General features: G+C 39.5%; 2 protein-coding genes across 5 annotated transcripts in view; one reads left to right on the top strand and one right to left on the bottom strand.

The window, feature by feature from the left end:
- Positions 1 to 227: 227 nt before the first annotated feature.
- LOC137979373 (COP9 signalosome complex subunit 3-like) lies at positions 228 to 20,378 on the bottom strand. 2 transcript variants are annotated; one of them, XM_068826615.1, is made up of 14 exons: positions 20,137 to 20,378; positions 19,902 to 20,014; positions 17,912 to 17,961; positions 17,131 to 17,223; positions 12,111 to 12,185; positions 11,638 to 11,742; positions 10,126 to 10,215; positions 9,946 to 9,996; positions 7,204 to 7,305; positions 6,224 to 6,295; positions 5,894 to 5,980; positions 2,368 to 2,468; positions 1,506 to 1,586; positions 228 to 449 (listed from the first exon to the last, which is right to left on the bottom strand). In XM_068826615.1, exons 1-14 carry the CDS (start codon positions 20,307 to 20,309, stop codon positions 389 to 391), a joined length of 1,254 nt encoding a protein of 417 aa, XP_068682716.1. In that variant the 5' UTR covers positions 20,310 to 20,378; the 3' UTR covers positions 228 to 388. The 2 variants fall into 2 exon arrangements, with proteins under 2 accessions (XP_068682716.1, XP_068682717.1); XM_068826616.1 differs by having other exon boundaries at positions 2,355 to 2,468; positions 20,137 to 20,309.
- Position 20,379: 1 nt separating this feature from the next.
- LOC137979374 (membrane-anchored junction protein-like) overlaps positions 20,380 to 27,148 on the top strand; it is a 21,459-nt gene continuing 14,690 nt past the window's right edge. The window contains exons 1-7 of one of the 3 annotated variants that reach the window (XM_068826617.1): positions 20,380 to 20,512; positions 21,548 to 21,599; positions 22,581 to 22,653; positions 23,445 to 23,579; positions 24,443 to 24,486; positions 25,250 to 25,280; positions 26,735 to 26,842. In XM_068826617.1, coding sequence (XP_068682718.1) covers positions 20,406 to 20,512; positions 21,548 to 21,599; positions 22,581 to 22,653; positions 23,445 to 23,579; positions 24,443 to 24,486; positions 25,250 to 25,280; positions 26,735 to 26,842 — 550 coding nt within the window. In that variant the 5' untranslated portion in view covers positions 20,380 to 20,405. The remainder of the gene's footprint in view (positions 20,513 to 21,547; positions 21,600 to 22,580; positions 22,654 to 23,444; positions 23,580 to 24,442; positions 24,487 to 25,249; positions 25,281 to 26,734; positions 26,843 to 27,148) is intronic. The other 2 variants (XM_068826618.1, XM_068826619.1) reach the window with 2 other exon arrangements.

Genomic DNA, 27,148 nt, shown 5'->3' with positions numbered 1-27,148 from the left:
AGTGATAGGTTGTTACCAACAAATGTCCTCGTGCTCAATCTCCAACGGCTAAGGGGGCCAGATGGCTCCAGAATTCGAGAATGAAGGGATTAAAATAAATCGAACCGAGCAGGGAATTTGGGAGGGAAAGGTGGTTTACCACACAAAGTGAGCCAAAAATGGCGGAATGTTACTCATCCCAGTCCAACCGAGAGGACAGATGAAAGAGGCTTCACTCGGAAAAGGAATCACGTCAAGAAAATGTACAAATTTATTTAACTAGGCTGAACTCTGGACCATTTGTTTGTAAAAATCTGCCTTTTTACAACCTTATTTTCGATTCTAGTCTGAGATCTTTAATAAATATATGAAATCACATTGCGGCAACAGCAGAACGATTCCTTTCACATCAGCACATCATCTCGCATTCGACCAATACCTGCATCCTCTTCAGCATGTGCTCCCATTGTCTGCAAAAGAATATCGACGAATCACATTCGTTTCAAGCCAGGTAAAAGCCGGAGATAACTTCAGAGGGTGCAAGTTGTTCAGGAGACTGGACTACTGTCAAGAATACCAATAAAATCAAAATAGTCTGTGCCCTTTATGCTGACAAATTCGAGTAAATTCTGCTCACAACATGCACCCCAAAAAGATTTTGAGACTGACCCTTCCCTAGCCTGATTCTCAGACGGTCCAGATCGGTCGTGTCACGCACTCTTCTCCCTTTTTGAGAAGAGTACGTGATACGAGCGACCTGGGGAAGACCATAACACCTCATCGTTGCGGCGGTGCCTAGGAAATTTAAGAGTGAAAATGAGCGATTCCAAAATTCATTTTTTTCCCTGATTAAATCATCCAAAGAAACTCTTAAACAATTTTTTTAGAGAGGTTCTCTAAGGACTGGTCCCTTGGAAGGATGCCAGTTGTGACGTCGAAATCTTGAAGGTTCAAGCTTAGTAAATCCGAACCAAAAATCGTGATAAACTCCTTAATAATAATAATAATAATAATAATAATAATAATAATAATAATTATCTTGAAATGTATTTTAAGATTCTATCATTACTTTTCAGTGAACGGCACGTACTAAAACCAGGAACACCGAAACACCCCGGAACACCGGAAAACTCCGGAACACTCCGGAACACCGGAACACTCCGGAACACCCCGGAACACCGGAACACCTCGGAACACCGGAACACCTCGGAACACCGGAACACCCTGGAAGTAACCCAAAACCCTCAATTTGGCTAACCCTAGGCCTAACTAGGCCTTAGTTGGTTTTTAGGCCTAGGGTTAGCCAAATTGAGGGCTAACCCTAACTTCCAGGGTGTTCCGGAGTCTTCCGGTGTGCTAACCCTAGGCATAAAAACCAACTTAAGGCCTAGCTAGGCCTAGGGCTAGCCAAATTGAGGGTTTTGGGTTACTTCCTGGGTGTTCCGGTGTTCCGGGGTATTCCAGTGTTCCGGAGTGTTCCGGTATTCCGGTGTTCCTGCTTTTAGTACATGCCTCAGTGAACTGACCTTTTGAACATACTGCGGGTTTGTTGCCAGTTCGCGGTCCATATGCTGCAGCTTTTCATCAAGATGTTGGAACAATCGCATCTAAAACAATTACGATGAGCATAAAGCAATTTCAGTAGTGCAGTAACTTGACACACTGCTTAATTCCATTACTGTCAACTGAGCTGCGTTCTATTTTCCAGAAGATTCAAGTTGTCTTTGCGTAATATGTAGCTCTAATAGTACACAATATTGGTTTGGTATCGTAAATCATTATGGTACTATGGTAGATGTCTTAGGTAGTTACTACTAAAACACTAAATCCAGAGAGATTGAAGAAAATAGAAGGGAATCTCGACACATTGGCTTCAAGGGAGACATGAAGTTTGCTTCAACTTCTTTTTCACAGCAAGTTCAAGCCTGTACTCTGCGCGTCTGACAGCTTTCGACGACAAACGTTCACTGAAGTTAAGTCCTGCCCGGCGGGATTATTTGGGAGTTTAAGGAACGACGACGGCTACGGAAAAGACAACGCCTACAAGCAGGAAGTCATCCCTCTACAAATTGAGGCTACCATAGGTAAGGGATAGGTGGAGTTGAGAACAAAGGAATGAGGGTCTTTTGCTTTAACCGTGATCCTAACTTAGGGCGCTTTCCTTTTATCAGAACTAGCCGGGCGGATTTGTCAGTTTGCAAAGAAAATGCAACAATTTCAAGAAACAATTGCATGGTAATCCCTTGCAGTCTTCTGGAGGAGTATATATCATCCTCAAGAGTGTGTTAATTTGAGGGCCTTGTAGAGTTAGCCCTTCCAAATACCCGGTCTGGCCGATCAGTTCTGTCAAATGGAAAGCGTCCTTAGCGTCCCACCTCTTCATCTAACTTTTTTAGCATCTTTGGGTTATTGTATTTTTCTGGATTTTGATGAAAGGAAACCATTCCATCTCGCTGATTAATGCTGGCATGAATGTCTCCATCCTCAATCTGAAAGAAAATTATTCACATATAAAAAAATGAAGACACTTGGGGGGCAAGCCAATACACTGCAAAGTGCAACCTGCAGTAGTCAATAATGTTAGAACAACCTGCGATGAGATAGAATTCAAACTCGGCCCAGGACCTGGGGCTTAAAGAATAAGCGTCCTCTCGCGGATTAGGATGGCCCCAATCCCTTCATCCGAAATCCCAACCGACCACCATTGGCACAATCTTCATCAACACCTGGTGCATCTTTCTGATTTCCTTTGCCAGAGGAGAGTAGTTGCTGATTTTCTCATCCTCTTTAGTCAGATGCCACGTTCCTACCCCAAGGCACCGAGAAATCGACAATAGTCCACTCCTGATCCACAACAATAACGTATGAACGATTATGTTTAATCTTCTGTGTTGCCTCGACGCTCCTATCTCCCAAGATTTCCACATTCCCATCCTCCGACACCCTCACTTAATCCGGAACCCCCTTATACCACACACATCAGCACACTTCACACTATACTTCCAACATAGCTCCCAGTACACCCTCAAACCCATCCGATCATGCCTCCTCTGATACTCCTTCTGCACCAAACAAGTAAACCACTCACCACATTCCCAACCGACTCCAACTACTTCCCACACACTCTACACTTTGGATCTACATCCTCCTTCTCAGTTGCGGCCTGAAAGAGCCTTGTTCGCAAAACCCTGCCCCTGAGCAGCAAAAACACCCGCGCTCTTCCCCAAAGACCCAGCTCTAAGTCCCTGCCACAACCATTCATCAGTACTTCACGCTTAATGAAACCTTTTCTCCTGAAACATCTTCTTCCTTGCCTTCTTCACCTCCAAACTCTTTCCAACAACCTTAAACATCCACTAGTCACGCACCTTGACATATTCAAACAATACAATCACACACATTGCTCAATCCCATCTCGCCATCCTTCCTCTTCCTCTACAACCTCATTACACTCCCCTTCAGTTCTTGTGGAACGCCCAAATGTCGTAAACGTCTTCATCGTCTTCACATCCATCGCCCTCAGTTCCCGATCACTCTAATCCAAAATCCCTGCACTGTACCTCACTATACCTATACACCACGAATTTATTGCCGTAATCAAATTTCCATCGTACAACTTTGACCTCGCCATCAGTTTCGCCCTCCTCAAACAGGCCTGCTTGACCTTTACCTTCAGCTCCTTCAGTATAATATCCGCATCCTCCAATACAACTAAGTACTTATACCCATTCTCGTCAACCTCGTCCATCACCTGACCACCCGGCAACACAGCTCCTTCACAACGAACCTTCAGCCCCTGCTTCAAAATCAACACAGCACATTTGTCCAATCCAAACTCCAACTCTGTGCCCCCTGAGAAAAGCAGCACAACATTGATCAAACTCTCCAGCTCCTCTTCACACCTTCCGTACAGCTTCAAATTGTCCATAAACAACAAATGGTTGATCAACTTCTGATCCTTTCCATGTTTGTACCCGATGCTCTATCTTTTCAACAACATAGTGAGAGGGATCAACGCGATAGCAAGCAACAGTGGATACAAGAAGTCCCCCTGGAATATTCCCCGTTTGATCTCCACTCCACGTCCACACAGTTTTTCAATTGCTCATACTGCCACACAAAAAACCCTTCAGGTTGTCAGCCACCTTCACCGTTTCAAACATTCAACGATCCACAAATGCGGCACCATATCACAGGCCTTCTGATAATGTATCCACCCCATCGCCAAACACCTTTAGTTCACCCAAGCCTCCCCTACCACTGCTTTGTCTATCAACAACTGATCCTTCATACCCCGCGACCTCTTCCTACACCCCTCCTGCTCATCCTGAAACAACCTATTAACCTGCAAAATATCCTTACATCTTCTCCGCCAAGATCCCAGCGACTAGCTTCCACATCAACGGGAAACCTTCCATTGGTCTGAAGTTGCTAGCCACTCCTTCCTTGGCACGATCCTTCTGTATCAACACTGTCCTCCCCTTTACCATCCACTCTTGCACCTCCCTACTGTCCAAACAACCCTGCAAACTCTCTGAAATCAACCCATGTAACGACTTGAACCTCTTAAACCAAACCCTCACACCATCCGGACCTGCAGCCTTCCAATTCACCATCTCCCAATTTCCATTTTCGACATCCTTGACACTAATCTTCACTTCATCTTGCTTGTTCACACGACCCATCCTGTCCCTCACCTCATCAAACAAACTAGCATCCTTGTTATGCCTCTTCTCCACCGACCAGGTGCCACTAAAGAATCTCGTTGCTGCCCCATGAATTTGGTCCTTGGGTTGGCCCAGAGTTCGCCTAGCCCCCAACTCATTGTACAACTGACTCTGGTTATTCTTGAACAAGGTGTTCTGTCCAAGGGCCTGTTTATAGTTGGTGGGGTACCCTGCCTCTCAACATAAACTCTTATTTTTTCAGTCTCACGTTTACATGAGAGGTTCGGTAACCCGCCCAGCCAGGGTCGCTTGAAGGTGGGGTAATCCGCCAACCCGGGGTCAGCCTGTGTCACAATATACTGCCTTTGTCGGAGGCGTTCCAGCATCAAAAGTGATAATAAGAAGCCACAGCACTGAAAGTTGAAGCAAGAGTAGCTAGTGAGAGTAGACCTGGGATTTTCGCCTGTTTGAGTAAGTACTTAGCGACCACGCAGTAGCCTCGAGAGAGCTCACTCGGGAGCACGGAGTGGTAAGATTGCATGAAAAAGCGAGCTATTTGTCGACCCCACCTACCCGAGTTACCCCACTTTCACATAAACAGGCCCTAACTTTCGTACATTTGTCTACAAACCACGGAATTGTCGTGCTCCCAGATCGGATCTTCCTCTTAAACAACGAACTCACCACAACCGAACCGCTCTCGACAACCGGCCCAGTCCCCTTCCTCATCTCCTTGTCCCTTGCCAATTCCTGCCGCCATTAAACGATGCACTCCTCAATGCTTCTTGCCATCTGTATTTCTTCTTATCGAAATGGATACCTTTCTTCTTCCCCATCAGCCCCAACCTGTCCGCAACAACATACAACCCAATATACAAAAGCCTATTAATCTCCGACACCGGTATCCCATCCTTCACAAGATTATGCATCAGTCCTTTCACAACCTTCACCTCTCCATTCCTCCTACCCTGAGCCTTCAAACCAGGAAGCTCAACCAACTCCTCACTGCCAAAGACTGCTCTCATCTCCTGAAGTACCTCCTTCTCCTGTAAATAGTAATCAACCACCACGACCACCACCACTTTGACCTCTTTACTAACATAAAAGGAAAAGTTCACAGATACACCTTATATGCAGTTGATAATTGTGGACCTTTAAACATGTTGGGTTGATTTCTGCCTTCCGTTAATATAAAATAAATGTGCTTCTTTACATACTCTTCAGTGGTTTTAACGTTATCTACATACCATGTTCAATATGTACTGTTCAGCTTCCCTGGGGCTGCTAAGCTGGACGCGATTAGCCATGTCTGACAAGGACAGAGTGAGAAAAGTCTGAAATAATGAATTGTTTAAGAGTAAGAATAGAAATACAATTTCGTAAAATTAACAATGCTACAGTAGTGTCATCTTTCAGTGGTAAATGCTATAACGAGAATGCATTTCAGACAATCAAAGATTTTTTGCCCAAACAGGGGTTCAACTAAGTATTCTTTCAAACTACACCTCTAGAACATTATGTATAACTTGTTCCCTGAAAACTAATGATACACTTCAAGATCAATAACAGTAATGTACCTTTGTTAGTCTAAGGATATTCTTCTTGTACAAGGAGCTTACCACTTGCTTAACCAAACCAATGTTGTTATCCTGCAAAGAAACAATTTTGAGGATAAATGAATGACCAAGGATTAAACTTACATGTTAGATCACGTTATAGGTTCGAGGTGTCAGGTTTTTTAAAATGCTCTTATTTCATCAACATTCATGCTACAAGAACGAAATTGACATAATTGTATTGCCCCTGAATGTCCCTTTAAATCCAGAAAAGTATTCTTTTGTTTGATCGTTATTTTTCTATATTAGGTTTTCAAAGCAAAAACAGGTAGTCCTCTTCTAGAGGTTAAGCTAGAAGAGATTTCAACTTTTTTGTCAGTGTTTTTGAACAATCAACTTTGAGTAAAATTTTCAGTTTAACGGATGTTGGCGATTTTTGACATATTGCGTTTTGTATTTGTCACCTTCCATCAAAGTTGAAAATAGTGTTTTTGTCAGGAATTTTGACAAGATATGGTATAAAATCAAAACACCTAAAAAACCATTAAGCTGAAAATTTATCTCAAAATTGATTGCCCAAAAAAAATTGAAATCCCTCCCTGTATCTGTTTTTGCATAGAAAAACTAATGTTCAAACAAAAGAATACTTTTTTGGATTCATAGCCACATTCAAGGAGCATTAGAATGATGTTGATTTCATTCTGATATAGCATACATTTTAAAAACACTGACACCTAGAAGCTACGACGAGACCTTAAAATCCACTGATCTATAACTGCAAAGTTTTAACAGAAATACACAAAAAGCAACAACAAATTTTTGGATAATTTCAAACTAGTTTTCTTCTCAGATTCAATTAAATCAATTCATCTTTTGTAAAATGTGCAGTGAGAATATTGCTGTGGAACAAGTAAAACAGTGTTGTTAATACTTCAAAACAACAGATTATAAAAAACAAAACAAAACTTAAGGGGGCAACAAAAAAAAATAAGTTGACTTACAGTTCTAAAAGTGTCTTCATTTTTTGTTGCTGTGGCCCGTACTTCATTTGGATTATTACATGAGTAACTTGCTGCCAGCTCATGATATGAAGAACTCAGTGGCTAAGTGAGAAAAAACACTCGTTTTTGCATTGTCTAATTCTTTCTGATGGGGAAGAAGGAGGGAGATGGGGAAGGAAGAGGGGTAATTTGAAGTCTGAGCAATTTCCAGACCTGCTCTAGCTTGTGAAAATTATTTTTTGCAATCCTGACATTTTGCACAAGATATATTAAAGGTGGGGGCATAGTTTTTGACTCGTTAAACCATTGTCTCCTCAGGATCCCTAGGACTCCCCCAGTTGACAAGTAAAATCTGTTGGCGTTACAGTAAAATCTGTTGAGTCTCACTCCCAGGGGGCAATGCATTAAATCAGAAACCCATAAGGGTTGAAACGTGTAACGTGCATTCACAGCTTCCGAATATTCAGTGCGAGCTGATTGGTCGATTGTTTCAGTGCTAAGTACCATATTTGGAAACCCCTCGCTCTTGTTGTTCCAAATATGGTACTTTGCAAATTGAATATTCAGAAGCTTGTTTCCCAGCACACAAGGGGCCGTTACACATTTCAACCCTTATGGGTTTCTGATTAAATATAATATACAGATTTAGCCAGGCCCAAAAGCGGAGCTCCCGTGTTATGAATTATTCTTACAACAAGTTAACCTGGCTTGAGCCTGCAATCCAATTGAAAACCAGCAACTGGTCAGCCATCAACTCAAAAAAACCGCTAACCTCAATGAGCTTTAAACTTGGTCACATGATATTGGTCAGCAGATACCTTGTTTTGACAGGTGTCAATTAACCGGAACATGGATGTCCAATGAGCGTTCACAAAAACTTGCTTCGGGAAGGGGGGGGGACTGATGAGAAATTGGGGGGTCCCTCAAAAAAATTAGAGGTAAAAGGGGGGTGCTTGAAAAATATAAACACTCTCAAGGGGGTCTTAGAACATTGAAAACACGGAATTCTCGAAACGGTAAAATAAGCTCCAAAAGGCACAAAAGTACACCAGAGGTAAGTCATTTTTATTCATTTTATTGAATGAACGTTAAATTGAGCGTTTTTTAGGCTTTGTATTTCCCATACAAAGTCTTACAACGCGTTTAAATTCTCAACAGCTGCCTGTAACGCAACACCGCTTTTACTCAAAGGTCATCTTCCACTAGTAATCAATTATTACACGCTCTCTAGTGACGCGAACTTTGGCTGCCTATGCTGCTTTCAGAAATATGTCCGCTACTTTACAAAACTGCCAAAAACCCTGGTCTTTGCAGTAATGTGAATGTTACCTTTTGGCCTCTCGCTTTTGCATCAATTTAATTCTAGTCTCAACGGATAGGCTTGTCGGTGGTAGAAGCGAGTGATTCTGCTTTTAAGGCTTTGACCCAAGCCTGCGATCTTTTTGTTGTTGAGCCCCTGTTAGGTTGTGCCACGTATCAGTGAGATAGCGCTGGCTTTCTAAAGGCAGAGGAGTCAGGGTGGTTTAATGGTTATCAACCATGCCTCCCACATCTGTGACCCGGTTCAACTCTGGCCTCGGGTTGTATGTGGGCTGAGTTTCAGACTATCTCAATCTGACTCCAAGGGTTTTTCTCCTCGCACTCCAGTTTTCCTGCCGCCCTCATCAAAATTGATTCTCAATCAATTACATCCGGCTGTGGGCGGATACCCCCAATAGGGATAACCTCTGGTATCCTTCCCTTTCATTGAATTAAATGAATAAAGTTGGTGTTATTATTATTATTATTATTATTATTATTATTATTATTATTATTATTATTATTATTATTAAAGGCTTTGTTTCCCTTGCCTTTTTTTTTGCGTTTCGTAGCAGATCATTATGCTCTTTGGAGGCATTTTTCTGTTGTTGCCTTAATTTGTTTCGCTTTTTCTTCTGGCTTCTGCATAGTGTATTGGTTTGTGGCCATGAGGTAGGTTGGCGGTGTCTCAAATTTTAGGGATACTAAAAGGGGGTCCCTGAAAATGTTTAATACAGCAAATAGGGGTCCTCCAAATTTTTTAGATTATTATAATACCGGTAGATAATTTCTCATGAGTCCCATCCCCCTTCCCCAACAAGTTTTTGTGAACGCTCCCTTAAGCAAGTTGCCTTGACAAACACATTGCAAATTGCATGTAAATGTAGGTCCTTAGAGTTTCTGTGATAATGTTGCACCAGAATAATAACTATATTATTAAAAATGCAAAACATGTTGTGGTCACCGCCCCGGCCTGACAGGAGAAAACTGAAAATGCCTTTTCTTTCGAATGAAATTAATACAGCTGCACATTACAATAGCAAGCAATAATTATTGACCTTGATGAACCAGTAAAAGAATCAACTATTTACCCAAATAACATAAACAGGGATAAAAAAATTGAAAATCCTAAAGCGTGGGATATGTTAAAGAATTCAAAGAACTCCTTCACTTTTTGGACAAGGTAAGTGAGATAATGCTTGGTGTTGTGGCCACATCTTGTCCTGGAAAGGGCATCTGTCACTTCCTAGTCTCCTACACAGCCATTATTTAAGGCGTTACCCAACACTTCCAAAAAATAACCAGCATTGCATTGTGCCCCCAAAAAAACCTGCATAGGGGACTACTCATTTCTCCAACTGATTGAAAAATACATTAGAAAAGCATGGAAAGGTCTCCAAAACAAAAAAAAGAAATTCACACATTGTTATATTCTTCCCTTACCTTGAGGAATCTCATCACAACATGAGAAGTATATTTTGGGAGATCTATTATCTGTTGAAGTAAAGTAACCAAGTTTCCTTGAATTTGAACACTGAATATCTTAATTATATTGACAAATTATACACATGTAACTGTTACTCGTGCCAGTACACTCAAGAAATTTGCTCTATCATTTCTTACCTTCCCATGGAGAATCAAGGAAACTAAAATGAACTTTTTGTATGCCTCTAACATTATATGACTAACATCTACCGCAGGACATGTCACAGCCTGCAAGTAAAACATGTTGAGAAAACAATAGTTAAATCTATTCAGTCTAGAAGTGCAAGAAAAAGCAAAGCACCTGATTGTCCATTTAAAAAAAAGTAATCCTTTACACAGTGTAAACCTGAACTGCCTATTGTTCCCTAATCACACCATAAAAAATAGGCATGCAATGCGTACGTGTGGAAGTGCAGTAACACAGCACTGTATCATGATGGCAAGACACTGGGTTTTTTTTTTTTTTTTTATTTCAAGTGTTTTAAAAATTGACAAGAAATGTGAGAATTCAACAAAAAGATCACAATAGCCCAACTCTTGAGGTTGTTGACGATTGTTTCTGCAAAGTCAAAAAAAAAAAAAAAAAAAAGACAGAGTCAAAAATTCACTCTCCTAGACGAGGAAATAGCCTTATTTATCACCAGGTAATTCCACCGTTTTGGAAATAGCAGCTGCTTTATTATTCATGCCAATTTTGGAGCTCATTTTGTTGAAACTCCAGCTCGCTTCCAGCAGACATGTTTATGTTTGTGGGTTATGCACGTGTTACGGGCCTATTTGCCACCACAGCCTCACTCAATCACTCACTCTTACAAACCCGGTGACATAGAGTTATAAAGTGCACTACCACAAAAATCAATGTGATATTTAACAAATAAAGAAGCCTTGCCTGTGATTTGCCCTGCTGTAAAGCATACAGGAAGCGGATGGTGTTTTCCCTAATTCTTGAGTGCTCTATCTGCTTCTTTGTGCTTTACAACAGAACAGAACACAGGCGAGGCTTCTTTATTTGTTTTATACTTAAATTATTATAATTTCCTAAAGCATTTGGCTAAAATTTTCAGAAAACTTTATTTTCCAAATCCTATGAGTGGCATCAGCAGTGCCTCTGTACTCTGACTCATAAAGCAAGCAGTTTTAACCATTTAGAGTACATGTTATATCAAAACTTTATTATTGAGATTGATAGTGATTATTACATTGTAAACCTTTTAAGAGCTGCCTGAACCTTATTCAAAGGGTCGCAACAGTTTCATTTGCCAGTTGTGCTTAAATTAATCTTTTGTTTTCTGACTATACTCAATCAAGACCTGACAAAAATCAAACTGCAAATAGGTTTTTAATTACGTAACAAATGGCGAGAGAGGAAGCAGATCTTTTTAAATTCTTGAGAAAGTTAAGTATACCTAACAGCAGCAAAGGCATTTTTATTATTGTTGGAGCTACAGGAAAACTGGGATACATGTATGCACTAATGGTTTGAGGCCTTGCACAGTCGCAAATCCCAATCTTAAGCCAATTATCTTTAATGCTCACTAGACTTTCCATCACAAGAGCTTTCCACAGAAAAAGACCAGAACTGTTTCACTCTCCTGGGATGCACTCGGTTTAAAGACATACTTTGTAATTTTGTCCAGATGGACTACATACCACTTCATAAAAATATAGTGCCTTCTCAAACTTTTTCAAGGCCGTATAGATCATCCCACCATAATAACAATATCCAAGCAATGCTTTTGCATCAAACTTTCCACCCTGAAATTACAAAAGAAATAATATTGCAGCAGATCAGAGAAGCTTCATACAAACATCAATGTTCAGTAAAACACCAAATGGTTTACTACTGAGAAGGCAAAATAATTAATGCTACTTTTGAAAAAGCACCTAATAGGCTTCTTGTAAGATACATAGGGGTGACTTCAAAATGTTGCTGACCTAAGTTACAGCTGTAATGTCTGTGTTGTGGTTTAAAATTTTTCTTGGTTTAAATTTTTTAAACTGGTTTTTTTATCAACTGTCTAAAACGTCATTAATCATTCCCACTTGTAGAAATTATGTAGTGTACACTGTTTTAATTAGTGTACAAGCATGACTTTAGTAGTGACAATTAATTAATTGTATACCTCTTTGTGGATGTCTGTAATGTCAGCATCTAGGAATGGCAGGGCTGGTTTAAGACACTTGGCAAGCAAACAAAGCTGTTGACAGATCAATTTGATATTTTATCAGTTGTTATTACGGTAACTACCATGATACTGGTCATAGAAAAACAGTGAAAATGTGGAAATGACAAATGTAACAGCATGATGCATGAACTTTGGTTTGACAAACCTGTTTGAGGTCCATGTTGTAGTTCAATTTTGACTGCTGGTACAACTTTAATTGTACTGGTTTATTTTTATCAACTGTCTAAAAAAGGGATTTTCCTTTCTTGGGGGAGAGTGTCTAATCAACGTGGGTGGGTGGGTCGTGAGTTGTGGGTTGTGAGTTGTGGGTCGTGTGTTGTGAGTCGTGGGTCATGTGTTGTGGGTCCCTAACCCTAACCCCTAACCCTTTTTTTAATCAACGACTGGAAATTCTCGAAACAGACAAGACCTACAGTACCACCTGGAAGTATTGACCCCTAGGGATGAGGTAATACCTCGTCTTTGCCGCAGGTAGTGGACGCACGGCACCGAGGTATGCAAATTTTTTTCCCTCGGTAAAAGGTGCACTTTGCCGCGGGAAATTTGCCGCGGGACAAAAGACGAGGCTTGCCGCGGGAAAGAACAATGATCTGTTGCTCTTGTAAAATAAGCGGAAGGCTGTCAAATTTTATATCTCATGGTGCGAAGAATCGATTCGTAATGCAAGAAATTGTAATCAAAATGAGAAAGTGTGCCTTTACGTAAGGACTCAAATTTTATAATCTTTACATAATGTAAAACTGAAGACTTCTTTAAAGATACAGTGTAAGCGACAGCTTGATTATCCAGCCAACGCAACACTCGTTGTTCTCCAGGTTGTAATATGTGTGCGTGAGAAATTACTTGTTTGGTTTTGAAAAAGGTTCAATTGTATCTCTTTTCGTCTAAGCCTGACTGTATTTTATTTGGAGACCTGAAATTCAAACTTGTGCGATTGTCTTCGTTTTATCATCGCCATTTTGGTTAAAAGCAGGTATTCCTTCCACATACATTGTATTTTTTAATTGCAGCATGTTGATTACGCATGGAAAACAAATTTAAGAATAGACTGTAGTTAGTGGAGAAACGAAGTCTCTTACTTATCTGAACGCTCATCGTTTGCATACGAATTTTAACAAATGCAAAACCAGCAAGCAAAACAAACTTTAGAATGTTCGAACCATCTTTGCTCCAGTGCTCACGTTGCGCTTTCACGTGCAACTCTTTTCGCAGCGGGCGTCCACTCGTGACAAATTTGCATAACCACGCCGATATGTACCAATGATTACCCAGAGCACGAAAACAATCTTTTCAGTTTAGATCAAATAATTTTCGACTACTTCAGGGGTTTGATATCCTGGGTTCTTTCCTTGGAGTGTTTTTCTTTTTTGTGATTTGTTACACTAAACAACCTTAGAAAGTAATACTGCAGTAGGAAACCACAAGAAGTCGTAACTTGGTCACGCAAGGTTTTCGAGCCGTTCACCCTGAACATGTAAGCTTTCAGTTTGTAAATATTGTCAAAACCCTCTCCTGTTTGCAGGATATCGAAATAATAAATGAATAAATGTATGTTCCGTGCGCTGAGCTGCAAAAAACAAGCGGACATATTCTCCCATAAACTTAAATGTATAAAATGACGGCGAAGTCCACGCAAGTGGGACAAGCGTCGAACCTTCGAATGAATAGTCCACCATAAGTCTTCGAAATAATCACTGCAATCAAAATACAAATGCATGTCGCAAAGAAGGTTTCTAGTGTGGTCGGAATCTAGCTACAGTACGGATATTCTTTTCGCATGTACATGTAAAAGGAAAAGGAAACCAAGGTGCACGATTAGCGGCTATAACCCTCTTTGCCGTTCCCAATTTTCAGCCGAAACTTGGTCAGTTTCTGTTGTTCGGTGGGATTTCAACATTACAATCTACAATAGCTTATATTATTGAAACACAAAGTTAACGGAAACCCAACTCTACCGCGGAATTTTAATTACCGAGGGTTTACCTCGGTTGACTTTCCCGCGGCAACTTTGGAGCCTAGCCGTAAATTTCCCTCGGCAGAAAAGCGGCCTACCGCGGGAATACCGAGGGAAAGTCGCGACAGGGTGACGCGGCAATGACGCGGTAAAGAGGTCAATACTTCCAGGCGGTACTGTAGGACAAATTTGGAGCGAGCACTGAGGGAGCTAATATATATCTTTTTTTTAAATCTTCAAACAAACACGACCCACGACCCACGACCCACGACCCACGACCCACCACCCACGACCCACCCACCCACGCGATTTAGCCTAACCCTTTTTGGGGGTGTAGTTCAAAAACAGGGGCTTGATTTTTTGGGGGGTCTCAAAAAGAACACAATATTCCTTTCTTTCGTTCTACTTAATTTGCCTACCCCTTCCTGAACTTCCTAATTACCTCTATCATATCCCACCCTTCTTTCACAGTACTGTCCCTCCTTATCTTCCAGGTAGCCTCCTCCTTGCATACCCATATGCCCAGTGTCTCTACAACACCTCTCACAGACTTTTTACTCTAAGCTCAAGACTTTTCTTTTTACTCACCTTGAACTTGAAATCCCTACCTCTGGATCTCAGGGCGAACTTAAACTATGTGAGTCAACATGCAAGTCACACAGTAAAAACTGGGTGCTTTGCAAAATTCGCATGGAATTCGAATGCAAGTTGTTCAGCCCCAAAACATCAGCTTTAAAATTTCTTTACAATGGCCAGATTACCATGTCACCTCACTTGATAAACCCTTTTCTTTATTTCACTTTACCACTGACACAGCACCAGCACTTCTTTAAAAACTAACTCCTTTAACCTACATGTGAAAGAATGCTTTACTTCCAATAACCATGAACCAATATTCTTAACCCAATGACCAAGGCAACGCACAGACTGTTTGAGACTAAACACTTCAAATAAGTTACTGCAATCACTACAATGCATGCCAATCCTTTACCTAGAATGCAGTGTCTGACACTTGCAGACTGTAGACTGATCCTCACAGTTATGGAAAGCTAACCATTTTAACCCTTTGACGTCCAAACCGGCCGAAACCGGCCAGACTTAGTATAAAATTTTTACTCTAACGCCAGATGATTTTACTCGTCAATGGGGAAACCCTGGGAGTCAATGGGTTAAAATGGGTGCATAGACTTAAATGCTGTTTACCAGTTATTGCCCGGAAATTACAGTATTTGTAGGCAATCTGCAGTATGTCACCTGCAGTTGTCATACACCTTCTGGAATCCTAACTATTAATAAGACTGTGACAGTCACTGCCTTCTCAACGGCTCAATGAGCCACCTCCTCAGAAAGCTTGACTGTCTCTTTCCAGTCAGACACAACACATTTTTAGCTCCGACGTAAAGTCACTCAAGATATTTTAGAAGCTTAAAAAAAGCTTGTTTGACGTACAAATATTTTTTTGCATCACGCATATGAAATGAAAGGAGAGGCAGTGTGGCCCAGTGGTTAGGGCGCTTGCCTTGAGATCCGGGGAGCTCTGGTTCAAGACCCGTTCTGACCACTCGTTTAATTTGTTCCTGGTAGCCCCTCCTTTGCCTCCGGCCAGTTGGGATTCTTAACATTTGTTGCTATTCTCTTCCGTCGTTTTGTTGTGTTTCATTTTTTTTAAAAAGAAATGGGTGCTCATACCAACTCGATAAGCCTACTCGCCTGTTGTTTTACTGTTTGTTGTTGTTGTTGTTGTTGTGTCTGTTTGTCTCTCTCTTTCTGGTTATTTATAATGTAAGGCGTTTTATCCTAACATAAAAATCCACCCTTTGAGGTCAACCACGATTTAGGAGCATGTGGGAAAGATACTGCAGAGGTGTCAATTCCATTGTATATATGGTGGACGCTGCTGATCATGATAAACTAGAAGCTTCAAGAAACGAGCTCCATGGACTGTTAGAGAAACCTCAGTTAGCTGGCATTCCATTATTAGTTCTTGGAAACAAGAAGGATCTGCCAAACGCATTAGATGAAAAAGAACTAGTGGAGAGATTGAATCTGTAATTTAAAATTTATTTAAAATAAAATAAAATAAAATAAAATAAAAAGAAAAGAAAAGAAAAAAAAAAAGTGTTTCATTGGCCCTGAAAAGCCCATATGGGGAGCGGTCAATTAAGTATGTTTCTTTCTGTTTTGGTTAAATGTTTAGTTATTTATAACTAACATTCCAGTATTTCTTAGACTCCATGCAAGTGTCAATTCACTTTAAATCCCCATGATTGCACTATTTTGCATCTGTGAGTGTCTAAATTTGAAAAATTCCCAAGGGGAGCATGCCCCCATGGGTTAGGATTAAATTGTGTAAATTAGTGCTTAACACCACTCCTGTTATTCTTGGTCAAACCAGACTGTTAAGTATTTCTAACAGGTTTTGCTATTTCTGTCCTGCTCTGAATCCTCAGCAAACATTATTTCAGTAACCTCTTGAACTAAGTAAATGAATGGCAAACAGCTGTTATTGAAATGAAGTGTGTTCTTTGTGTTCTACAAAAATTAAACTATTTTCACTGTTCTTGCACCAGTACGATTAAAATTGGTACCAGTTCAAAAACAAATTGTTTTAAAGTCAAAATTGAACTACAGCATCCACAAAGAACATTACAGACATGTTTCCTGATTTCAAAGGTTACCATGGTAACACAAATAATACTTAACACTTTCTGTTGAAACTGAAGGTAAACTCAAAAGTGACATAGGTATTGTATTTTTTTCTTTCCATGTCTTCAGCACGTTGCTTTTTCTTTTAAAAAAAGTTTAATTTACACTGTAATCTTACAGTGCACATCGTGCCAAGTCTTTGGTAAGGTGATCAGTGGGTGTATTTACACAATATTAAATGATTGACAACAAAAGCAAGCAATATAGACTGGCCTGAATGAATTCCACAATATGGTAGCTCTTCTAACAATATTAAGGGGAATATACATGTACATGGACCATATAATGGAGCCTCACCTGTGCAAGATCTGTATGAATTGATGTAAGTTGTGTTGGAGATTGCTGAGCCTTTTGAATTGCAACGCACATCATTCTTATCCCTCTCATTGGCTGAAAAACAATTTTTTAACAAAGTAGTCAGTTCCATCTGTGCTCCTCCACCACCCCTCACCCCTAAGGGTGCATTTACACACCTTTGCACACCCAGGGGAAGGGCATTAGCAAGGTTAGCGCAACTCAGGGCATTTGACACACATGTTGGTTATGAATTCCAAAATCTAAGATGGATGACATTTGTGGGAAAGACATCATGGCAGAATTGTCTATCCAAGGGAAAATCATACAATTGTCCATGGAAACAACATACTTCTAAGAGCTAAAATTGATTGAGCATGCTCCTGGGGCCAACACATTCACCTTCTTCCATAATCCATAAAACAGGGTATTAGGTAATCTACAATGTAACTATCCCCACCCCTGAGAATTTCCCAGCCCAGACAAAAACCCTGAAAAGGGCCTTTAGCAGCTTTGGTTTGCCAGTTATGACCTTGTTTCAGTGGAGGTTTCCTTTAATAGGCATTTACTGTTGAATGATTTTTGTATCTAAGCTTGTGCAGTTGTTTCTTGATATTTTCTGAGTTCTGCTACCAAAGACAAAGTACTGAAACTGCAGATGAAAATAACATTTCAAGAAAGATTCAAATGTATAAACAACTGCACGAATTGCCATGATACTGGTCACAGAAAAACAGAGAAAACTTGTTGGAAATGATAAATGTAACAGCAAGGTTTAACAAACCTGTTTGAGGTCCACAAGGCACTGAGTTATGAAGTGACAAATGTGAGCGACTGAAATAATCAGAATTACAAATGTAAACTCAACTGTTCCATGCAATCAAAGGACTCATTTCTCCTGTATTTTCCAGGCAGACTGGAAAAAGTCCACAATCTTGAAGAGCAGTGCATAAAAGATACTCCCTAATACAGTGTATGTTTGCTCTAGATCACTTGTGACTGCTATGCCCTAATAGACCTAATCGGCTAATTCAATACTGTACCCAATTCAAACCCTTTGGGAATAAAACGTTTTGTTCCATATGAATGCTACATTATCATGCAAATACAAGACACAAAGAATCTTAATCCTGGAAGATTTGAATTGGTTAGCAGATTAGGTCTACTCTGTTGTCTTTTAAAGAGACTGCAGAGTCCAGTTGCCAAGTAACCACAGTGGAAGTGCAATAAACCTAGGGTTTCATTACGATCTTACTCAAGACATCATCAGAGTTGGTAGCAGGGCATTTTTAATGCTTTTTATGTAATGAAGTAAGCAGAAAAGAAGAAAACAGCTGGAAAAAGTCAATTTGCTCAGTGCCCACCCCTTACATGCACCCATTAACACCTAAAGCACCTCCAATTGATGAGTAAAATTGTCTGGCATTGGACTAAAATCTATTAGTCTCACTCTCCGGTGGAAAAGGGTCAAAGAGGACATAGTTTTTGAGTAGACCTACAAAATTATAGATGTTGTTAACCCAGACACACCTTTAGTGCCCCCAATTATTGATGAGTAAAATCGTCTGGCACTAGATATCCTTTTGGTGAATTTTAGATGCCTCTTCCCACCGGACGTGACTTTTGATTGATTGTTGGAATGTAACAGCCGCATGAAACCATCAAGACTAGCCGATACTTCAAAAGTCAACCTGGGTGGGAACAAGCACCTAATATTCACCAAACCACCTGCTACGCAGGCTAGGCATTAGACAGAGTAAAATCTATAAGTGTTACTCTCACTGGGGAAGGGTTAATGATGCACATTAACTGGTTATTATTTCAAACTTCAATTTCAAACATGGAATGAAAGTGCACTTGACCAATAAGATATAGGAACTAAGAGATCTGAGTTCTGTTTGAGCATTTTGCACCATTTGAAACTTATCATGAGTTTTTTTCTTCCTTAGCAAAAGGAATCGGTCTTCAACTGGCAATCCATACCACAGGGTAGTAAGACTGGAAAACAAAAACTGACGAAGAATGGCTCTTCCTCTGCTTTGACTCTCCAGGTTTAAAGGTTTTGGCCTCTCATATTGAGCAACCATCCATTATGGTCTCACTAGAACAATCTTATCTTCAGAGGCTGATTTACTTTTCTAAACCTACTCAGGGTTTCATACAGGTTCAATTTATACGTGACAAATGGAGGTAATATCTCCACCTCCACCTACTTTTCTGATGTTCCAGGTTGTAGTTTGAAAATTAGAGACAACCCTATGTTGTACAATGAAAACTCAGAAAGAAGGACAATGTTGTGATAGCATACCACCAATCACTGTTTCCTCTGATCCTATTGGATAAACTCATACAGAATTAACAGTTACTGTGAAGGATTAGGAATTTTGTTTCCAGGTGAGAGTCAAAGATGTGCAATGCTCCAAGCTCCTGGAGACTATATTTAATACAAAAGTGCAATTAACTTTTTACTTCCAACCCCTCGGTGTTCCATGGGTAATCCATTGGGAAAGCCAGGGACCAGTGGGTCTAAAACACAGGTCATGGGTCACAGGTCAGTGTCCATGTCACCGTGCTACAGATATACCAACAAAATTTAAAGTGTCTCCTATACCTACATGTAATCACTCTACAAAAATATTGTTTCAGGTTTAAGGGAAACTCTTTATTCAGTTGTTCATCAGTTGAGCGTGGTCTTCTAGTCTAGATATGTGAAATGTGACCTGAGTTTTAGACCCGCCTGCCGGTGACAGGTGCATTTTTCAAGCTATCCTTACATTTTTCACCAGCAAACTGAATTTGCTCCTTTGAACAAACCGTTATGAACTGCTGTATCTGGCTGAATATCAACTCAAAATCACCATAATTTGGTAAAGATAATTTTACCAACCTGCAAGACAATAAGTATTCAAACTCAAAGAGATGTCAACCGCAAAAAAAAAAGAACAAAAATCTCCGTAAACTATTTAGGGCCTCGAAAATGTCACTGTTTGCATTGAAAGGAAGACTTACAAGAGTGCCATAAAAGCCAATGCGTGCTGATCCGGATCTAGTGATGCAATGGCAGCATCAATTTGACCCGCATATTTGGTCAAAAGTTCATTGGATCTGTTTAAAAACTCAGCAAGTTGCACATAATTCTTGTCAGCAGAAATTGATCGTACTGTTGCAAGAAAGTCCTCCATCTTTCTTTCCTCTCGGCTTAGGTTCCCGCTACCAAGGCCTTCAAACCGAGGCTGTAAATTAATGGCGGCGAATTCGGAATAAGTGCATGCAAAAACATGCCGTTGCAAGGTTTTACGTTTGACAAAAAACCAGATATTCGTCTTGTGGTATATGGAGAAACAGTTTATAAGATAAAGGTGACCTGTAGGCAATCCTCTAACAGGTATTAATTACCCTAACCCTGGATGAACGGTTGAATGCTATCATGTTTTGTTGTCACGCTGTCCGGGTAGATTTTCATATACCGGACCAAAATGGCGGAAGACAAAAGAACCATTGTTATTCTGATTAGGCCTTGTTGATTAGGTATTGTTATGTTAGCTTTGTTCTTTTGTTTTATGGACGTTAATTATTCAGGGTCCGGTATATGAAAGATAAGCTCGCTGTTCGCGCGTAAAATCTTTGGTATAAGAACTACTCAGCTTTGTTTAAGGACGGTGCCTACTAATTAAAGATATTTTTACCCCGGTTTATGACTATGCAGGAAAGGTAGATCTTAACAAGTGTTATTGAAATCCAAAAAGGAAATTGGGGGTAACCACGCATTTTTCAAAGATAATTCATGAATAATATTTGTCAAAAGCTTTAAAATACAAAGCAATGTATGGCGTTCTTTCTCAAACTAAAGCTGAATTATCTCTCAAAAATGCATGGTTACCCCCAATTTTCTTTTTGGATACAAGAGTACTTACTAAGATCTACTTTCTCCAGATACTTTTAAACCGCGCAAAAATATCCCTGTAGTAGTAAGCATCACCGATAGGAAATCCGTGTATCTCGAGATGCGCAGAATGTATGCGCAATAACAATAGTAGGCACCGTCCTTAATACCTGATGAATATTCAGAGGACGCTTAATTTTACTAGTCCTCTTTTCAGTTTGGCAGTCAATCAATAACATCTTGTCCTTTTTTATCAATCAAATCAGTAAGCTGAATGTAGCTACATTGAACATTTCTCATCTCCTCGAGTTAGAAAAAGCTAAAAATGTTCATTTGGCAAATGAATTCAAGCCGGCTTCTGAGTTAGTATGCTAAAAACTGTCAAAAGTCATGGGGCTGCTTGGGTTTTATCTGTCTACCAGTGATACCAATTCTCAAAATTATTGGTTGCTGGTCACCAACTTTAATAGGCCATCTGCGTCAGTAAGATTATTCCCATAAGTAAGAACAATTTCTTTTTATTTGGTAATGAAATAGGGAAAATATCAGAAAGTTGTGTAGAGAGGAAAAAAACCATAAGGATCTAGAGGTATGGCTTCTTTGATATTCTCTTGCGGCAGACCATAGCCTTGGAGAATAGGAGGAATAACTGCAGAATACCTGGCCACTACATGTATCTTGTTCTTGCAGCAGCATTCCTTGAAGAACAAGGAAGATAACAGTGCACAGATTTCGTATGCAAACAAATGCAAACAAGTGGCTGGGTATTCAACAGTTAAGCCCAAATAGGAAATAGCACCAGTGCAGGATTAGCAGCACAGGAAGCAAAATGAGATGAGAAATAACAAAACCATTTTCTTGTCAATGTTTCTTAGCAAGATGGAATGCCTGGTGTTGTGGCCCTCCTTTCTGTGGTAATTTATTAATGACTTGGGTTGACTAGCTTGAACGGTTCACTTGTTCACTTCCAATGCTTCCTCACTGCTCAAAATGGAGTAAATTAAAATTCACAGGCAGGGGTTTAAAAAATTTAACTTTGAAGCTGGTTTAAGTAGAGTAACCAGAAGGGGGGGGGAGGGGGCAGAGGGTTAGGGTTGGGGGGGGGGGGGTACTTGGGTCAATGTTTGTTGAGTATGTGCTGCTTACCTCTCAGAACCCCTATACCTTATAATCTATTTTATGGCCAATTATAGACCTCATCTTAGTCACATTTGGTAAGTGTAATTTCTGTATGTAATATACCGGTATTTCTTTGAAGGGAAACTGGTTATTTCAGTTGCTTATAGAATTTAAAATGTGGGATGAATGTTGCCAGCACCCATCTCTATCTCATCTTCTTACTTACTATGCAAGTACTGTATTACAATTCAGTAAATACACTGTAATAATAATAATTATTATTATTGTTCCCTGGACAGCTGTGTTATTGGACCTTGAATTGCATCGCTTTAGAGAACTGGTCAATCAAGTCTGGGTAAAAAACCTCAGAAAACACAATTTGCATCTTGCTGCAATATACCTCAAATTTATTTTTTGCTGTATTAAAAAAACTGACTTTTCATTTTTTCAGAGAGTAGTCTGTGCCATATTAAATTCAGATGTTTTAATGCCTGTACAGACAGACAGTTTTGTTGTATATCCTTGTATCCTTTTCACATTTCTTTATTTCGGTATTTTATAATTTACAGTATGATAGGGTCCTTGACTACAAGGAGCCTTAAAATACAACCTTTCAACACTTCCAGAAAGTGATATTACGGCATAGGGAAATCCATTTATACAATACAATACATCCTCAATTGAGAACCCTCCATGGACAAGGTGTAAATGTTTGAAATAACAAAATGAAAGGTGTTCCTTTCAACTGCTTACTGCAGTGATGTTCACATTTTTTTACGTTGTTGCAAATATCTGTATTTATTTTTTATCATATAAATTATCACCGTCTATTAGTATGATAAAAAAATTGACAAACAGTCATTCCACATTGCTGTGTGTCTGTTCAGTAATAGATCACAGATGACGTCAAAATGTGGTAAGGACAAAAAAGTGGCACACAAGGCAATATCATTTATATAATAAAGAATTAAGAGTTTTTGATGATGACGTCAGTAACGCATCTGTGAGAACCAATCAAAATGTGTGCATTGTTGAGCTCATTGTGTAATCCAATTTAGAAATTAATGTGATCTTTACCTTTTATATTTCAATGTTTTTTCTTAAACATTTATCAGGACTTCCTTTGTTCACAAACTTGTAATGCATAAGTTAGATTCATGCAATTTACTTTTATTTATTTAATTCATTTAGTTGTGCATTAATTTAATTAAGCAATGAAAAGAAAAATCAGGCTTTTAATTCACTATTTTGCTCATCATTTTGTTTTAAGTTTTATTTATTCACGTCAAGTTAAACTGATTCTTAGCTTTGTTTGACAAAACTCATTGGGAGACAAGTGAGAAAGTATTGTTTTCTCAACATGGTCAGTCCCTTGATGCTCACCCTTATTCATATACCTTGTATGTGGAGGAGAGACAGACACTTCAAAGCCCTGCTACAAATCACACAGGTGCAAAAAAATAATCATTATTATTGATATTGGCAAACTTGTTATTCACTGATTTATTTCATGTATTCTTTGCTTACAACTGTTTTACAAGGGCCACAAAATTTTGAAGTTATAATGCCTTAATGGTAATGGGAAAGACATAAATAAAGAAGGCAATGGTGTTGTACATCTCTGACGAAACACAAGGGACCTTAAGATTGGAGGATGAGGATGACTACCAGTACAAGTAGCATACACATACTGAGCATACACATAAGATATGGAGGCTGACATTTTTCAAAGTGCACGTGTGCTCAGAACGGAAAACGCGTACTGGTAGTCTTCCTTGTTCTCTAATCTAAAGGTCCCTACAATCTCTCTCATCAAACATATTAAAAACCTGATTCTTCAAATTTTGATTTCTCCCAATACACAGACGAATGACTGCCTTGAACTATCCTACACTAATGTTTATACGTTACTCCAAATAATTATTAGCTTTCTTGAGCTACGTGCCATCACTAAAAGGCTGAGAGTCCATTAACACTTGATACTGCATTAATATGCTTCAAAGCAGCATTTCAAGTATATGCATTAAGCCTTCTAATACTGAAAATGAACAAATTGTCAAAAAGCTGTAGTTAACACCAGTTGATGATAATGTTAGGTGACCTCCTCTTCTATTGTTGATTTGCACTCACGTCATCAACAGCCATGTTTTTCAAAAAAGAAAACGTTTTCATAATAATAGAGTTCACTTCCCACAGGATTGGGTTGGGACACCAAGATGGCCACTGTTTCTTTGTTTGGGGTCACCAGTGTGGTGGCCGTGACGTCATGTGAAAACGGAGACTAAAAAATGTTTATTTGTTTGTAATCTCTAGAGAGGCATTTGTCAGGGACTGAACAATTAAATGAACCAACAGAGGTAATGTATAGATTTAGCCATATGATTTAGCCAAGCCTAAAAGCGGAGCTCCCGTTTCTAACCCCAGAAAGCAATATACTATAGCATATATGGACATAACTATAATGCTCCTGCGTAAAGTACAAAATTAATTGTCAGTAATGATTAAGATACAGTTTACAATGATCAAACACCTCTGAGCTGACAACGGTAAATAAACAAGCCTTGCAAACAATAACCAACAATATTTTAATCAACAAGGAAAACTGAAATTAGCAGTACATGCACAGTAATCTCTTTCACAACATTTTCCGTTTGACTGATAATCTTTACACCCTCTCTCTTCAGTTTAGAAGAACAGCAAAAATCTTACTAATTCAAAGGTCAACCTAAAGAGTAGTAAATTTGCTTACTCAACTGGACATCCATTTCACACAAAAAGCTTAGAAATGTGATTGGTGAAATATGCCAGAATCTCTGAAAACACGGAATTGCAAACATTTCAGAACTTTTTTGTTTTTTTAGCGAAGTTTACAAAATATGTGAGGCAGTGAGGCATGCATTAAAGAGGAAAACATTACATAACCTGAAAGCCAACTGTTGTAAATTAGTGTTTTGTCTCTTGCTCTATTTCTCTCAGCTTTACCATGTTCTTTCATAATTAAAAAATATATTTTATAAGAACATTTTTACCCACCACTGTTATTTGATATGTTAATTTGAACCTCTAATCCTCATCAAACTTCCATGAATATGCATGTTCAATATTTTTCTTGTTTTGTAGCCTGCTGCCACAGCTGCTGAGGAGAGAATAGGTATGAATGATAAAACAAATTCATTTGTTACCAGGCAAGGCGGGGATGGTGCAGGGAAAGTAACGCAGTGTTAGTTCAAATCCTGGAGTCACACTGATGCCATATGGCCTGAACTTGTGTTGGTTCTTGACCCTCCCTCCCTCCCTCCAGGGATTTTCTCTAAGACATTGTGGAAGCTGGATTTCATTTTACAACTTGGTGCATGTATTATCAATATAAATGAATGGTTTCTCCCTTTGTCTACCATCTTATAATTTAAGTTGGGAGGGTTAAGGGATTTTCATTTGCTTGTTCATTTTGGGGTCCTGAGTAGAACAATAATGACTTGTATGGTATCTGTTTAATGCTTTTCTTAGTGTCACAATTTTCAAGTAAGGTGGGGAGTGGAACTTACAAGACAATTTTCATAAAGGTGCAGGTCTTGACATTAGAAAGTTCTATAGCATTCTAGAACTGTTCTAGTTAGAAGAGCTAGGGATCGTTTGATATTCTAGAACTTTAGAGATTTTAGAGATTTGAGAACCCCCAAAAGACCTTACATATTCTAGAGCTTTAGAAATCTTAGACTCACGACATGGACCATAGATATTCTAGAACTTTAGAACTTTTAGAGATTTTTATAGGCCCCATAGCCCCTCAGTCTTTTTAAAATACTCTAAAATAGAAGATAGCCATAGATGAGGTGACTGCAATATCAAACGATCCCTTTGGGGCTTCTAAAATCTCTAACCGTTCTACAGTTCTAGAATATCCATGGTCCATGTTGTGAGTCTAAGATGGACGTCACTCATCGTTTTGTTTATCCAATCAAGTAAAGATCTTTAGCTTGCTTTTTGTACTGTTTACATCGTTCACACGCGCCCTGAAGGACAGATGATCCATTTTTTTCAAAACACTCTTACTAAATAAAATTGAGCAAAATAACACCTTTTTTGTAGTGGAATAATAAATCTCTTATTCGATGGTTTGTTTAACATATAATACTCGCGGACATTTTGCTCATTGCTCGTATTTTTCCTCGCCCCTGCGGGAAAAATACTTCGCAACTCGCAAAATATCCGTGCGTATTAAATGTTAAACCTTCGAATAAGGTGTATTTATTATATGGCTAGTGTTTCTGGCCGATATAACGCGCGTTCCGATTGGCTAAGGGCAGCTAGGCACTAGGGCATTATTCTCCAGTAATGCTCATGGGCCGATTATGGATTCTGCAAATTAGTTTTCTTCTTTAGAACCCTTCTGTTTATAGTTCGGTCGTTACAGCGAAATCTCAGACCTGGGCCTAGCTGCCTCAGTTTGAGATTTGCTGTAACGACCGAACGGTAGAGGTTATTAAGTAGTTAATAGCTAATATGTGGCAAGAAGGAAAGGTACTTTTCCTGCGATTTGACAGAAAAGACCACGTTATTTTTGAGGCTACAAGCTTTTAATATTATTGTGGTTCTTTGGCCCAGTAGTAACCGAGTATGGACAGAAAAACCGACACGATGTCGAAGAGAGAGATTTGAAGGAATTTCTTAGATTACAACAAATGGCTAGTGAAGAAGATGAGAATGCAGATGGTTAGTGTCTCGTCATTCTTTTCACTGTAGTCGTTTTCCGTTCGCACTTAGCAGAGGGCTGCAGTTGTCAGCGAGTGGATCGGAATTCTGGTGACATACTGTATATCTGTTGTTTACGAAAGGACGTAATGATTCTCGCACTGTCACGATAATTTAAGCAATAGACCCATATCATTCAATGTCCAAACCAAAGATTTTGCCCGTCGAACCTCTCATTCAGTGTGAGGCTGGACGGGTAAAGACAATGCAAAGACAATGCAAAGACAAAGTCTTTATTCCCCACGGACTCCAAAATGGCCGCCGAGT

The sequence above is a fragment of the Montipora foliosa genome, chromosome 12, assembly GCF_036669935.1.
Source record: "Montipora foliosa isolate CH-2021 chromosome 12, ASM3666993v2, whole genome shotgun sequence".
Taxonomy (NCBI): domain Eukaryota; kingdom Metazoa; phylum Cnidaria; class Anthozoa; order Scleractinia; family Acroporidae; genus Montipora; species Montipora foliosa.
This window is presented reverse-complemented; position numbering and strand designations above follow the sequence as displayed.